Source organism: Glycine max, chromosome 2 (assembly GCF_000004515.6).
Source record: "Glycine max cultivar Williams 82 chromosome 2, Glycine_max_v4.0, whole genome shotgun sequence".
NCBI classification, from domain to species: Eukaryota; Viridiplantae; Streptophyta; class Magnoliopsida; order Fabales; family Fabaceae; genus Glycine; species Glycine max.
Genome location: NC_016089.4, coordinates 3,406,331 through 3,422,705, shown reverse-complemented (window position 1 = coordinate 3,422,705; position 16,375 = coordinate 3,406,331). Strand labels below are relative to the sequence as shown.

Sequence of the window (16,375 nt, the reverse complement as noted above, 5' to 3'; positions counted from 1 at the left end):
AGATTTGAACTTAGATTCAAATTTTCTATGCATCTGGATTCAAAATTTTAACTTGAGAAACGTAATTCAAAGAATTTTAAAAAAAAAATTATCTAAAATTCATTGTTTGAATTTTTTATTAAGAATTTAAATTTTTAAAATTTTAAAACATAATTTTAAATAACTAAAAATATAGAATTTTAATTTCCTTCTAAAAGGTGAGAAATTAAAATTCTTTTTTTAATAGAACCTTCCAAAACATTCACGTATTTCTTTTATCACATTCATCCTCTTTTCCATCTGAGAGGTCTGAGCTCGCAGAGCGTCGATCAAGTGTAGACGTAGAAAGATACATAGAACTACATCCACTATACGCAGACCAACCATATATTCTATTCTTTTTACATTCATTTTCTTTCATCTCACAATTTTATTTTATTTTTATTCAAATACAAAATTTTAAAAATAAAAAAAATTCAATTGAAATATTTAAAATTCTTAAAATTTAAAATTTTTTAGAATTTAAAATTCATTCGTCCAAACATATTTTAAAAGTTGTCTAAAATCTAATTTGTTAGATACCTATTTAATTAATTTTAAATCCCTCTAAAACTTTATGTTTTTTTATTCTTATATTTCTTTTATTATTTGTAGTCTCATATTTTTAATCATCAATATTAGTCCTTAGAGGGAATAAATATACGCAATAGCTCTTAGGAGGGACTAATACTGATGAATAAAAATGAATAAAATACTAAATATGATAAAAAAAACTTCACAAAGACTAAAAACAAAATCTTCACAAATGCAATAGTTGACTTGCTGCAAATTTCGTACTAACTTTGCAGTTTAATTTCTGATCTACCTATAAACATTTAAAAGTATTAATACTTTTCAGGGTACATTTTTCATGTTTTTCTACATAAAATAGTAATACTTTGATTGCTTTCACACATAATATGCTTTTCAAACATTAGTATAGATATCCACAAAAATCCAGTTAACCATAAACTATCTATTGATACATTGATAAATGCAAAGTGACAAATTAATTAATGCAACGGCAATGAGCTAGAATGGGAGAAGAACCTTGAACCAAAGTATAAGTGTTAATTCACAATGTCAGTAGTTATTTATCAAGAATACTATTATGATCATTTCCCTTTTCCTTCATGGGAAAGTAATAAGCATTTTACTGTCAGTAATCTGCTTTTAATTTAGAATTTACAAAAAAGAAAATACAAGCAATAATTAATCGGGATATACATTTGAAAATATCATGTACATGCACCTCATTCATTCATCAGCAAGGATCCGTCCGTTAAAATTTTCCATCATAGAAAACTGCATATTCTCTGATGGTTTCCAATGACGTTTTCTTTGGTTAATAAACCAATTGTTAATTTGCTTCTGGTCCAGCCCTGTTGACTTAGCCAGTTCAATCTTATCAGCTTCCTATAGATGATCAAGTAAAACAAAATACAAGTTTAATAATATTAAAAAAATGATATTTGTATAATAATTCATACAACCAACATTTTTTATGCTTATCTTTTTCCTACACATCATTTGTTACATGTTTTAATGATGAATAGAAATAGATGCAAAAAGTAATGTTATATAAATTGTTGCATGAATTTATAGTATATGTATCATATCTCAATAATATACAGTTGATATATATGAAAATTATATTCACCATTTTGCAGGGGAAAGTAAAACACAAGAATTGAAATATTTACCGTAGGGTAAGGCCATTTGTAGTGAACATTCCACCATTGAAGCAATGCTTGTCTTGCTTCCTTTGGAAGCTTACCCTTCTTTTTCTTCTTTGAAAACTCGAGTTTCAAAGTACCGATGTGACTCCCAAACTTTCGTAAAAGCCTATCCTTGAGCTCACGATCTTCACCCTTTAATTGGCCATCTTGAGCATCACCATCTCCGGTACTCAAATCTTCGTCCGAAGACACACCCCCATCATCTAGCCAAACAATAGCAATATCAAAATCATTCAAGGGATACGACTTCGAATTTACAATAATATAAAAGTTAAATTATTTGTTGTAAAATAAAAATTAGTTACAAAAAAATGCAAAATATAAGAACAATTATAAAAAAAAAAGAGAATCCTATATGAAATTGTGATGCATAAATATAACAAATAAAGTAAATATACTTGTCGAACATTTTTCTTATATCATTCAATCACAAATTGTTATATATGATAAATTTGGTTAACATCTATAATATCTTGAAAGGCATATTAACAATAATTTTTAATTAATTGTTGATGTAAATTTTATGCATTAGTACATTCAACTCAAAAAGTAACATAACAACATACAAGTTTAAAATGAAATTCAATAACAGAAGGTACAAGGTTTTATTTTATAATAATATCAATATAAACTATGGTACAAGGTTTTATGTTTTATAATAATAGTAATATAAACTAAGGTACAGGGTTTTCTTTTATAATAGTACTATCGATATAAACTAAGTAATAATAGGTCAAATCCCTCGTCAAAACTTACTAACTTACTTCAAGTTAGCCTAAGTCAAACCCTAAGTGAGTATGTTATGTCATTTGAAAAACCTTTTAATCAAGCTATTTGTTGGTCCAAATGAAAAGACTATTAATTATCCTTAAGCTAAGTCTATATTAAGGGGAAAAAACACTCAGACTGAGTAAGCAGTGGATTTGACTCAAATTAGATACGATCCACCAAACTTTTCGGATACTTAAAACATCTTTAATAAGAATTATTAAGCTAGATTTTTTAGCTCAAAAACTCATGTTCATCAAATTTATTATTATTTTTGCTCAAGAGTTTTCCATTCTAAAAATTGGATTCCAAGGAAAGAATTCTCAAGAAATTCACTTTGGTATATATATATATATATATATATATATATATATATATATATATATATATATATATATATATCATTTTATAATGTCACTTGAGATAAAAGAAGGGTGATGTTTTTTATTTTTTTTGTCCAAGTAAAATTCAAGAACTAAAATTAGATTTTACCACTAGAACAAAAATAACAAAAATTCTTAAATCCTATATAATATCACCCTAAAAAATGATCCAAGAACCTAAAATAAATTCTTCCCTTAAAAAAGTTCATGGGGTCCCAAAAGATTTGTTTTAAACCTAACAAAATCTGCATAAAAAAAACCTAACAAATTGTCGTATTAAAAGTAAATAATAATATTATCATTATAATAAAATCTTACTACAATATTTTGAATTTATATATTTATGAATGTATTAAAACATGAAGCTGATTTCCACATATATTTACATTTATCAACCTACTTATAGAAGCAAGCTTCTATTACAAAATAGTTTTTTAATTAAACATTAAGAAATAAGTAAAATAAATTTTAAAAAAATTACAAATAGTTTTTAATTAAAAATTAAAAAATACTGGATTTTTTTAATTTTTAAATCAAACCTTAGATCAAATAAGTAAGACCCAAACCTTTAGATTTCAAAAAATACTTAAAACCTTATAAAACCAAACCTATTCCATTTCCATCATTAATTATCTCATTTCCATCCTGAACATAAATTAATCTTGAGAGAAACTTTTGTCACTCATGATTTCTTCTGAGCAGATTATCTCAAAGGCGATCGAATAATGGTTAAGTACAGGGCTACTAGCCCACGAGCACCCACCCACAAATTGCTTCTGACACCCACTCAATCCGACAAGGATTTGACCATCGCATGAGAGTACACTGTACAACCAGACCAGATCAGACCAGAGCAGACCTAGGTTGGAAAGAAATAAAATAAAAGAAAGTAAAGAAAAACATCAATGTCAGTGCCCGGTTCCATCCATTGTCACTATGGCCCTAACCAGAGAGAGACTCAAAGCTTCCAACGAGGCACACCGTACAGCATCATCACAGCCCTAGTTATTACACTTCAGTTTCCTTAATTACGCATTTCATAAACCTTCACATCTTAATCTTTTCTCTGTTAATACAATTTTTTTATTCCTACAAATCAAATTCGAGTTACAACAACTCACACACAGGTCACGTATCATTTTCAACCAATCAATCAAACTAAATTTATCTTTCTCTCTTTATTCATACAATACATTTAAGTAAATAATAAAGACCTTCCTACGGCTTGTAGTACCCCAAAACAAATGTCCAATACCAACAAGATATGGCAGATAGCAGGATTTCAGAAGTATAATAGAGATTCAACTCTAGCTATGTGTACGAAAAAAGACTTTAAGTGATCTTTCAGTCTCCAAAAGAAATTAGTGTCCCTATTATAAAGAATATCCTTGATTAATAACAAAAAACGCCTGAGGAACACACTACTAAGTACTAACGAGAGAATTAAGTCTCAGCTTTAACTATGCATGATAATAGGGTTGCTTTGTTCACAAAGAGGGACCCCATTTATAAAAAAGATGAGGCATTTGGGGATCGAAAAGTGTTACGCATCATGCAAATGACCAAGGGGTCAATGGCAGAGGCCCACAAGATAACAAAATATCGGAGAATGGCAATGACACGCAGCGGCAAGAGCAGTGGGGAAGGTATATACATATTACATACATGGCAATGACATGAACGTTCTATCTTCAAAGAAAAAAGAAAAAGCTGTAGCAAAAATCACAGCGAATTCTGCGGGAGTGCATGTGAAAGCTATGACTCTTTGATCACCCGCTGCACACGGGATTTTTCTAAAAGGTCCTAATTAATATTTCATCAGAAACCACCAGCTTCCAACTCTTTCCCTCACATTCTCCATGCTTATTATATGTAGTTATCAAAATCCTAAGATGTCGAAGAAACAAATAAAGAAACCATAACGTACAAATGAAAAAAAGTCCAAATTATTTTGGAGATTCGAGAACTTGAGTCCTTTCAGAACCACCATAAAAATGTATAAAATGTGTTTTATATATGAACATAAAAATGAAGCTGAAAGCCCTTCGTGTAATAGATACCACCTATCCAGCAGCATGATATTTTGCATATGATTTCTGCATCACTGTAATTTAGGCACCCGCAAAAGCAAATCCTCTAGGGTTATCAATTCCTTAACTTAAATCTTTCAGAATATAAATAAATATTAACTTAGAAGGCAAATTAATGTTGCACTACGTAGACACAAAACAGGGAGACGCTATGCTTATGATCTTATCATATCTCTTGGACTTAAAAAGTCAAAACATCCAAGCCACTAAACACGGTCCAATATAAATACATACATGATAGCACTACTTGTGGTTTTGAAAGTACTAAAATTATAATTAACACGTGTGAAATAAAATTTCTCCATTTCACAAAATTTCCGAAATGAACAATGCCACCAATACACTTTTTAGTTGGTGAAAAATTCATGTTAGATCCACTAAATCATGCAAGACTCATTCCCTATTTTAACACGTCCAACGTAAAATTCATTTAATAATAAAAAATGTGTTGAAAAATAGTACTACAAAAGAAGTGTGATGTTAGGATTTCAATACTCCAATTCCCTAACATCCGATGCACTCACCATTTTACACCTGCCATAGATTCACCAGATGATTGAGGACGGAGCAATAGTGAACTTTTGTCCACTATAAAATAAATAATGAACACACAACGGAAGTGCAAAGAAACCTACTAATAGTAGGCTATCAACGGTTATTAAGTATTTTTATCTTTACTATAACATACTACATTCATGATTAAACAGTTATGTGATTGCAAAAGATCATAAAATAAGACGGAGGACATGAATGAATAACTAATATATATTTTCCATTCCTTTTCATTTCAACCCACTATTTCCTTCATATCCAACTCTTAATCTAAAGCAATTACTTTAATTATGTCTAAAACCTGGAGGTATTAGATTTTTTTTAGCACTTTACTGATGCCTTCAGTCAGGGAAAAAAAACCTTCGGTTAATTACACACTTCAATGACATCATGAGCAACAAAAAACATCCATTCGACCGTATGCTGAAAAAACACATCAGAGTGTAAAATATCACAATGTTCATGCCCATTTAGAGGCCTAATTGAGTAAAACTTTTATTTAAATGGATCATTTAGGAATCACACTAGATATTCAAGTTGTTTGGGACGATCTGGAAAAGGCATACATTAAAAAGCACAGCATAATCAACCATGATAGAGGTCAAAAAATATGGGAAGAATTTAAAACATTTGTGGCAATTACTATGCTTCTCCTGTATTTGGTCTATTTTACTACATAGGAATGAAATTATCTTCAAGAATTATACTATAAATTAATTGGAACAAAGTATTGCAACTAATCAAAGTTGAAGCTGGAGTTGGATCAAGTCAAAAGTTTCAGGTTCTTCATCTTTTGTCGGGTGATATTTAAACCAAATGAGTTTTTTTTATTTTTTATCTATGCCTAGGAGGTCAAAGAGTTTAGGAAATATATAAATGTAAATTATTGTCGACGTTCTATTTGAAAATGGCTGGGAGAACCTTTTATACTCCTTCCCAATAAGATTTTGACTAATAAAAGAAATAAACCAGAGCCAACAATGCCTCACTAATGCAAAGAATAAGCATAAGTTTGTCACAAGTACATGTCAATCCAAGAACCTGAAAACTTGCTTCTAAGAAAATACCAGATCCAATTTGACACAGTGATTGCAGTACGTGTACAAGAAAAAGTAGAAAGAAGAAATTTAGAAGCAAAGGATTTCACATCCTGTCAACTTAGCTTTTGAGGCAATCGCTAAAGGAATATAGGTAGGCAAAAAGCATAATGAAGGAGAATCCATCAAATTAAGGATGCAACACAAAGCAACTTACAAATGAAAACATCAACCCTGAAAAGGTAATCTGTACTTCCAGGTATAAATAGTAATATTTGCCAACCTTAACCAACCTGATGACCAATGACCACCCTTTTTAACATTAAAAAATATCAAAATATAGTATTAGAATCCACACTGCATTCCAGCCTCCACACTTAGCAAAACGGTATGGGAATTGTTACTGATCTTTCTGGCGGGGCTAAAATTCAGTAACCAAAATAAAATTCTACAATAATAAAGTTGACAACCCCAAAATAAATATTTGACACATGCCTATGTTCAACTTCAACATAGGGTAAAATATTATATAAAGAAACATGATCACGGATTGAACAGAGAATGAGAGAGAACAAGATCTGAAAGAAATTGAAGTAAAGCATCAATTTACAATCAGCTGAGTCCTTTAGATTAAAACCTCATTTTACAGTAAATTCGCAAAATTAATTTTCTTCAACAAAAGCATGAACAAACAGGATAATCTAACTTCAATAATGTTGAGCTCATTCTTTTTTCTAATTTTACTAACCAACAAGATAACCCAAAGCAACTAAATTTCGATTATTTTAAGAAAAATCTGACATTACTTTAGCTTCAGACAGATAATCAGCCCTTAGACAATTCCCCATGAGCATTTTTTTTATCTCCCAACAACATGCATCACCTGTGCTCTATTGGAACTCGATACATTAATAAAGTATGAAAGCAGAATCATTGCATGCTATTACTGTCAGATCATGTGTAAATCTAATCCAAAATGGGTACATTAGAAGGTTATACTAATATTTAAATTACGTTATTATCATAATAAGTCTTTGAAACGTGTAAGTTTCATGTGTGCTGGAAGAAAGAAGAAAGTAGTTCATCTCAAGCAATGAGCATTTGGATGCCGAATTAATAATTCACACATATGAATCACAACAGATATCATATACTAGTACTATATCATATAATTTCTAGTTTCCAATACTACAAATTATAGATAGCATTTCTGCTATATTCCACAATATAATATTAAGCCTGAGAGTATACTTTTTTAGCCTCTAATGTTCATGATAAATAAAAGAATATAAGTTTGACAAATGATTATCAGATAACAATTTGAATTTAATATCTAACAAAAAATAATCCTTATAAATAAAATTTAGGTGTCAACGCAAGTAAAACCACGGCCTTCAAAATATTCACTACCAGCATTTGTTTCTGAGTTGAATAGCTAGCTAGGGAAGCAAAAAGAAAACAAACCTTTTATCAGGAGAAATGTTCTCCAACAATTAGAGAACCAAAATATACCAACTGGAGAATATCGATCAAACCAGCGGGCATAAACATTACTCGAACGAATTTTCTGTGGAAGATTTTCAAACAGAAAGTTGTTCAAAATATGCATGCACTTACAAGCCTATACATATTGGGGAGCTGAAAGGGGCGTCAAAAGGACCAAAGTAGTAAGGAAAAACATTTAAACTCAAGGGTGTTTGAAAAACCAACAATCATCTATTGTTTGGTCAGTGTCTTAAATCGAGGCCACTATTTGAGATGTCATTTAAGAACATCTGCAATGTCAAAATTGAAGGGCCACATGCCAGATGCAGAAGACCGTTGCTCGTCAAACTTGACACATTCGCAAGCAGGAAAAGCATAAAAGAAAAATAAAATGAGATTAAAAAAATATTAGAAACTAAGAAAAGCGTGCGGAGAGAACAACTCCAAGGCCAAACAAAACAAACCACACAAGTCCATAGAAGCTAGCAATTAATTCGGAGACCCGTATAAAGAAGGAACTGAAAAAGGCGAAAGGCTCAAACAGCATTACTACTACCCCGGAATGACCAAACAACCAAACTTTTTTCTCCTACTATGACGAAAGAAGCCATGGATTACTGTCTAACAGTGAAAGCACACAAAGAAAGTTACATACATTAACAGCGAGAAGCCAGCAGCAGCACAGTCATACATAAACACTAATCCATAGGAAAGAGAGAGAAGTGTTAGGGTTTCCCTTTCCTTTTTGTTTTCTTTCTAGTACACTCTTCGTAAAAAAGCTGTGTGTCATGTCTCCATCTCATTCTCACAAGCACATATTTGCTGCCAACTTATAAGACTATTTCTGTGAGGTTTATTCATGCATGTTCTCAGCCAATGGTTAAACAACCAAGAGATAAGGACCAGGCACATCAAAGAAAGCAACCAAACATGAAACATTGTTCATTGCTCCATGTGTGGCTTAATTAAGAGTACTTCTTTTTTGGTCCAAATCACATGTTCAAAACACGTATACTAAGAACTCAAACTCAAACTTAAGATTTGGTTAAACTGAAACAATTTTTTGTCCATTGATACATGCGTCATCGATGTGCCAACTGGTTATACTATTACTACTTAAGACCCAAAACTCGAGCTGCATATACCCTGAGCTCGAATTAGACCACTGATTAAACTGAAATAAATTTGTAAGTTATCCACGCGCTTGAAGTGCTAAGGGTACTATTACTAGAACAGCTTCCCAGCGTTTATTAAAACCTTATCGTTTTTTTTTTCTCTTTGTAAAAAGCAGCACAGATATCAACGAAGGAACATCGAGTTCCGAAATTATAATTAATAGCACTAGCAGTGAGCAAGAGCTTACAGCTAGTAAGACACTGAAGAGAAAGAGGGAGAGAGAAGAACAAACCAGAAACGTTGGAAACGGAAGCACCAGTGCAGAGATGGCTGAGCTGCATTTCGATCTTGTTGAGGAAAGTGGTTGCTTCATCAAAAGGGCGAGCCAAGTCGGATTTATACTTCACCAACATGTCGCAGTAGGCTTCCTGAAACCAGAAAAAAAAATGGATAATCGGAAACACAATCTTGACGAAAGTTGTAATAATAATATATATAGATTATAAATATATATATATATATATATATATATATATATATATGTATATATATTTGTGTGCGTGCGTGTGCAGAGAGAAAGAAAGGGGGGACCATGAATTCGTCAAGCTCGGGATCGGCTCCAAAGCACGTGGAAGAAGAAACGGCGTCGCTCTTGCACGGGTCATTTTCTCGCCGGATTTCCTCCAACAAGCGCGCGATTTCCGGAGGCGCCCCAACCTGCAACAGCAGCATCCGTAACACAAAAAAAAGTTTGTTATAACCGTTTTTTTTTCTTCCTCCGAGAAACGTTTACAAATTGTTGCAACTAATTTTAACGAGTTTGTTATGCACCTTCTGACACTCGATGTAAGCTTGGAGGAGGCGAGGGTAGTGAGGGTGAGAGGCGATTTTGGCCTTCATGACAGTGGTGGCTGCCACGTCATCTTCCTGCTGCCGGTGAATTCCGGCGGAGGAGGAGAAGAACTCGTCGGATCCGAACAGCGGAATCCGGCCGGCGGCGAGGAAGTCGTGGTGGTAGTCCGGCGGGAAAATCAGATTCTCCGGCGTCATGAGAGCCTTGTCGGCGTACTCCGCCGGCACTCCGTACATTCCATCCATAACCAGCAGCGACACGAAACGAAACGCTGCGTTTGCTTTGCTTCGTTCCTTACCAGAATTTCTGGAACCTTTTTCTGGTTATGCTGCCACTGCCCGAGACAGCTAGTCTTCAAGGAGAAGGAAATAAGTAACACCCAAAAAATATATATAATAATATTAACATTTTATTATTATTATTATTATTTTAGATTTAATAGATTCTATACTTATCACTTTTAATTTTTATATTTAATAAGTAGATTTGTTGATTTTTTAAGAGATTAAAAAATTTACTTATTAAATTTTAAGAATTAAAAAATTTACTTGTTAATTATAAAAATTAAAAGAAATAAATTTAAAAATTATAAAAACTAAACCGATAGTTAAATATTTTTTAAAACCAAAATTTAGATTCATCAAAATCACACCAGACTTGAAGCGCTTACAAATATATTTATACCTTATTTACCAGTAAGATAATAAGATGAGTTTGGTCATTAACAATTGTATCAACTTTTATTGAATTATTATTATTAATTTATTTCACAAAAATGAACCAACCACTCACTCACATCGTCCTAACAAAGATGACAATGAAAGACCATATTTAAAAATATCTAATTGTATGAAAATAATTTAACTTTTTAAAGGAGACACTAATTAAGTAATTATTAATTTCTCTTTTAAAAGAATTTAGTTTGGTTGAAATTACTAGAGTTTGGACTTTGAGGAAAGAGGAGAGTGGGAATGGAGTTGAGGTAGGAACTAAGAAAGTCACTGTAGACTTACCTCTTGAAAGGTCAAGTGCTTTTTGGTTCATTCACTCTTTATTTGCTTTCAATATTTTTTATTATTATTATTAAAATGATCAGGTGCGTGCGGGCTTACGACACTTCCCAAATGATGGAAACATGGTTTGGGTTGTCTAGGCCAACCAATATTACATGCTAGTCTCTAGACCTCACCCCCTCCCCTCCTTTTGTGTATGAATGGTCACTTGTCAACACCTGTCCCATGCTTTCAGAATTAAATGTGGAAATGCATATTTACATGGTAAGAATTAAGGCTCAATAGTTCCTGCCACTCATTTTCAAAGCTCAAAATGTAAAATATTCCCTCCCTTTTTTTGGTTATATATTTATAAAGCTATTTTATTTTTATTTGTTTGTCTATTGTAAATTTGAAATTGTATTAATCATTGTATGTTAGTTATGTTTTTAGCTATTTTTTGCTACAAACCACAGGATTTATGAAGTAGAAGATTTTTTGTTTAAATTTTTTTTAGACAATAGTTATTAACTCAGTAAGTAATGAGATTATTCTCTTACCTATTAAATTAAAAGACATCCGTGATCCAGGATCATAAAAAATAATTAAATGACTTTATTTTTCAGAGATCAAATTTATATTTGAACCAATTATATGATTAATTATCCTAAATACTTAATTTACAATTAGTGTTTTATGTAAACGAAAGTTCTAATGTCATGTATCTGAAGTTTCAGCAACGACTATAAAAGCATTTTATGAATAGAGCAAAGGCCCCGGCAGGGTCTTAATTTCTGTCTTGAAATAATATCTGTGTCAAATACAATGCTGAATACTTTTTTATTCAATGTAAATTTTTGTAAGGCATTTCTTATTCATCAAAACGTACGAAAGGTAAGGTAGTCAGGCTTGCACAACCCATAATCAAAACTCTAACAAATGCACGAAAGTTTGGTAACTAAATTAACTAACACCTTCAAAATTAGTAAAAGGAATACAATCAAACTCATTTAAGTAAGCATACCATAAAATTGAATTCAAATTCCCGCATTAACTAATTTAAACGAATCTTCGATTCCTTTGTTCGTTTATTTTGTGAATAAAATAGAGGAATCTTTACTCAGTTGTTCATGAAAGGATTATATTCATTCATTCGAAGAATTGCACTCTTAATTTTTAAGTAAACAAATTGGCATGAAAAGACCTAAAAAGAAAAAGGAAAAAAGGAAGGCAACTTGGCATATATATCGTAAATCTTCTAGTTGCTCTTCAACCTCATCCAAGATATTGCATATTTCTTGAAAAATGAAAAAGAAAATAATTAAATTAAGGATCCATTTAATTATTCTAAGATCAAAAGTTTCTTTTATCACATATTGACAAAATTGTTCTAAAAAATTATTACTTATTGTTTGAAAGGTATTCGAATTTTTACGTAAAAAATAAACTTACACATTTATAGCATTTTTTAAAATACAACTTCCATAAAAATAATTCTAAAAACACGAACAAACTGCCTGAGTTTAATAAATTTCTTAGAATCACTTATATTCTCTCGCAACATATACTTATACAATAAAGCACTTCCATTATCATTCCGTTAAGGAAAGCAAATTTCAAGATTTTATTTTATTATATTGTATATTTAGATAGAGTTTAATGGTCATACACACTAATAGAATGTAAAATAATCTTATACTGCCAGTTAATATGATTTTTAAATTAATTATTATAAAAATTAATAATCTTATTATACATAATAAGTTATGAGTGAATAATAGTACAAAAAAAATTATACTTTTATTTTTATGATCTTTTTTCTCATTTAAATATTTCACAAATTACCAAAGAGTGCGTAAAACTTCTAGTGTATGCTTTTTCTAATTGTGGTCGACATGATGGCTAACGATCGGATCACCAAGTTGATTAAGAGATTCACTAATTAAACAAGTAGAACTTAACTATATATGCTTATCTGCTACTTTGTCTATTTTACTTTGCATCAAATCTATCCCAGGGACCAGAAATTTTAGGAATGACGAGATCGCATCTTATGTCGTAATGAAAAAAAAGCGGTAATAGAGACAAATCAAAGGCAACAAGACATAGAAGATAACTTAATACTATAATATTTGTTTTGGATTAGACTTGAGACTCAATTTGTATAACATGACACAGTAATTGAAAAAATTAACTCAATTCACCAGTTGTTGAGTTCGATCAATGCTTTCTACTTAGGATTAAGAACACTGCAAAACGTACTTAGGAACAAGAAAGTATATCTCGACTTCGATCGAGAGAAGTTAGCCTATTGTTACAACATAAAGTAAGATAATATTTCCCTCCTTTGATAGTCCTTGAGCTTCACACCAAGAAATTTAGTACCTGTCAAACTCTTACAAATATATAGTTAATCTTAATAGTGTTATGTATGTGTTTATCACACAATATTGTTTAGTAAATTTGCACTTAAACATCAGAATGTATTTTGCGAGTACTCACCTTAGGCCACAACACCTCAGTCGTGTTAGAAAGAAGAATCACTACTCGTACACTTCGGCTAGGAAGATAAGGTTAGAACCTCCACCACCCATGGCAATCTCTTTTGCAAAACAATGAGACACCTAGCTGGCTCTCCATGCCCAATGAGGAGTGACAATTATTTATAATTATCGTAATTGTTATAACCAATTTCAATTTTCAAGATGTTTGGTGATGAACAATGTCCCATTATGGGAATTAGAGTGTCAGCCCCTAGTGATGTGATGATATATAATTAGGCAACTACTCATCTCTAACAACTTATAAAAAAGCATTTTGAGTCATTTAATTTTACGATACTTTTTTTATTTTGGAATCTTTAAATTTTTTAGCTGTTGTGATTTATTGCCAGGTTTTCACCAAACTGTGTTTTCTCTATCATATGTGGTCTTAGTGTGAGAGAGAGGTGTACTTGTGGAATTTGCAATGAAGATTCACTCTAAGAACGGAGTTTTAATTGGGAGCTTCAAAGCCTTTTTATGTGTTTCCTTATTATGCTAAGTTGTTATTTTCATTCATTTGGTAGTTGTAATGATTGAATTATGTGAATTTGTTGGAAAGTGTATCAATCTATTTTAAGTGGTAAAGTAAAATAGAAGTCTGAGTGTTGAATTCACCGAGACTTTATTTATATTTAGACCGGTGCAAACTCAGTTTTTAAAAAATTAGGAGTAGAAGAGATAAAAAATTGTAAGTGAAAAATTAGAGGACAGAAGTAAAAGAGAAACAATAATTTGAATGCAAAAGATAAATTTAGAATGTGTTGGGACCTAGCATGCCAAAACTATTTGTGATGTAATGTTCATAATTTTTCTTTATCTAATGTTATCATAGTTTCCACCTGTATCTATTATGATACTCTATCTTTAGTTCTCCGCATAAAAAGCCTAATTTATATATTTTCTTTCACAAATTCCTTTGCAAAGATTAAATATTAAATTGCATTAAAATTAAATATATATGAAATAGGCTAAACAAACATCACTTTATTCCTAGCAATGATTTCATTTAAATGTTCTTTTCCAGTTCTTAGGAAATAATCATTTTTCAATGCATTACCTCCTAAACAATATATGAACATCAGACCATAATTAATAACAATAAAGCACAAAAAATAGCAATACAATATGAAATTACATTAAATAGATAATAGGGAAAAATTATATTACAAGAGTTTGGTCTGCCAAGCTCCCAACAATAAGGGTTTAGTCTTTCATTGTCACGAGAGACTTTACACTTTAAGAGTTAACGTGGATAAAAAAAGGAAAAGAATGAATAAAGGAAGAGAATAGAGGATGGCTATAGAAGGAAGATTTTCCCTAGTAGAGATGCTCAGACTTTGGGTGTATTCAATATAGAGTTGAGTCTCGTGTGTCTTTCTCATTTACTTCCTACTCCTTTTATAGGCCTAAGATAGCTTACATGCGACCTCGCGATAAGCATGCCCTTCTGGGATTAGCAGGTATGACGGTGTGATCACAGGCTGAGTGCGATAGCGTCTGGGCTTAGTGAGTATGACGGCAATTACACGCTTAGCGCAGGATTTGCGTTGAGCATGCATTTGAGCTTCTTCGTGGACTTTCTTTGCACTAAGCTTGAGCTCATCTCTAAACTAGGAGACGCGTTGGGCTAGTCTTGTGTGCTAAGTGAATTGCCCCAATCGTTAACTTTCTCTTTACGTTTTTGCTTCAATTTTTTCTCTAAATCACTTGTAATTTCCTTCTTTTGAACCCTGCTAGTCTAAAAATTAAAATAATATTAAAATCCTCATTATTTCATTAAAAACAATAATAAAATTGAGAAATTCTAATCATTCTTAGTCAAAATTGATTATCAATTAAACCAAAATTTCGGAGTTATCAAATTAATATTCTAAAACCTTTTAGCTTGTTTAAATAAGTTTTAATTATACTCTTTATGCTTTTATTTCACCTCTGTGACTAATGCTAAATGCTATTGGTGTGGTGGAAATCATTTAATTTGAAAAATAGACTTTGAGCTTAGATTTGTAACGCATAATTTGCATAAGCTTTGAGAATGGAAGTGCGTGTGGGTTTTACATACTCTTTGAAAATCCTAAGCTTAATGCATGAGTGCTTAGTAAGCGTGCCTAATTACTCTTTTTTGTTTTTAGTATTGTGTTTATTATTATTATTATTAAGTATGGATAGGGTTGGGTACTAAGGTACCACACCCGTGTCCATAAAATTTTATGCGTACTTACTGTATATATTATTCATTGTCATCTCAAGTTATTATTTTATTAATTAATGTTATTATTTAACAATAGTGATTAAATATTTTTATTTTAAAAAAATAAAATTAAAATATTATTTAAAAAAAACAAAAACAAAGAGAGAATGTTTTATAAGGATCAAATTGTTATTTAAGCTTATTTAGAATTTATGTCATATATCTCTCTCTCCTTCCAAACAATGAGCTCTAGTAAAAAAAATGTTTTGAATGTCACGAATATTACAATTAAGAACTTAATTAAAACAATTTTGATAGTATAAAAATTTAACCATAATTTGTTATGTGAGGTAAGGTTTTCAATTTTTTATAATACATATTTTAAAATCATATCTAAAATAGTTTTAATTGATTAACATAGTAAATTTTTTATATTAACAATATATTACAATTTTCAATTGATTTTTATATAATAAATAAACAATGATTATAAAAATTCATCGATAATTTAATCATGTCTTTCCATCAAGTCAGACAAAAGTTTTATCATCCCATCCGTCTTGGGTCCCAAATTTAATTATCCAAGATCATCAAACGAATATACAGAT

The 16,375-nt window shown here is 31.0% G+C and overlaps 1 protein-coding gene across 1 annotated transcript; it reads right to left on the bottom strand.

Annotated features, from left to right (window-relative positions):
- Positions 1–1,111: 1,111 nt before the first annotated feature.
- Positions 1,112–10,407, bottom strand: LOC100785764 (homeobox protein knotted-1-like 6). Its single transcript, XM_003519755.5, has 5 exons — positions 10,020–10,407; positions 9,780–9,905; positions 9,481–9,616; positions 1,722–1,960; positions 1,112–1,434 (listed from the first exon to the last, which is right to left on the bottom strand). Exons 1-5 carry the CDS (start codon positions 10,284–10,286, stop codon positions 1,276–1,278), a joined length of 927 nt encoding a protein of 308 aa, XP_003519803.1. The 5' UTR covers positions 10,287–10,407; the 3' UTR covers positions 1,112–1,275.
- Positions 10,408–16,375: the final 5,968 nt, after the last annotated feature.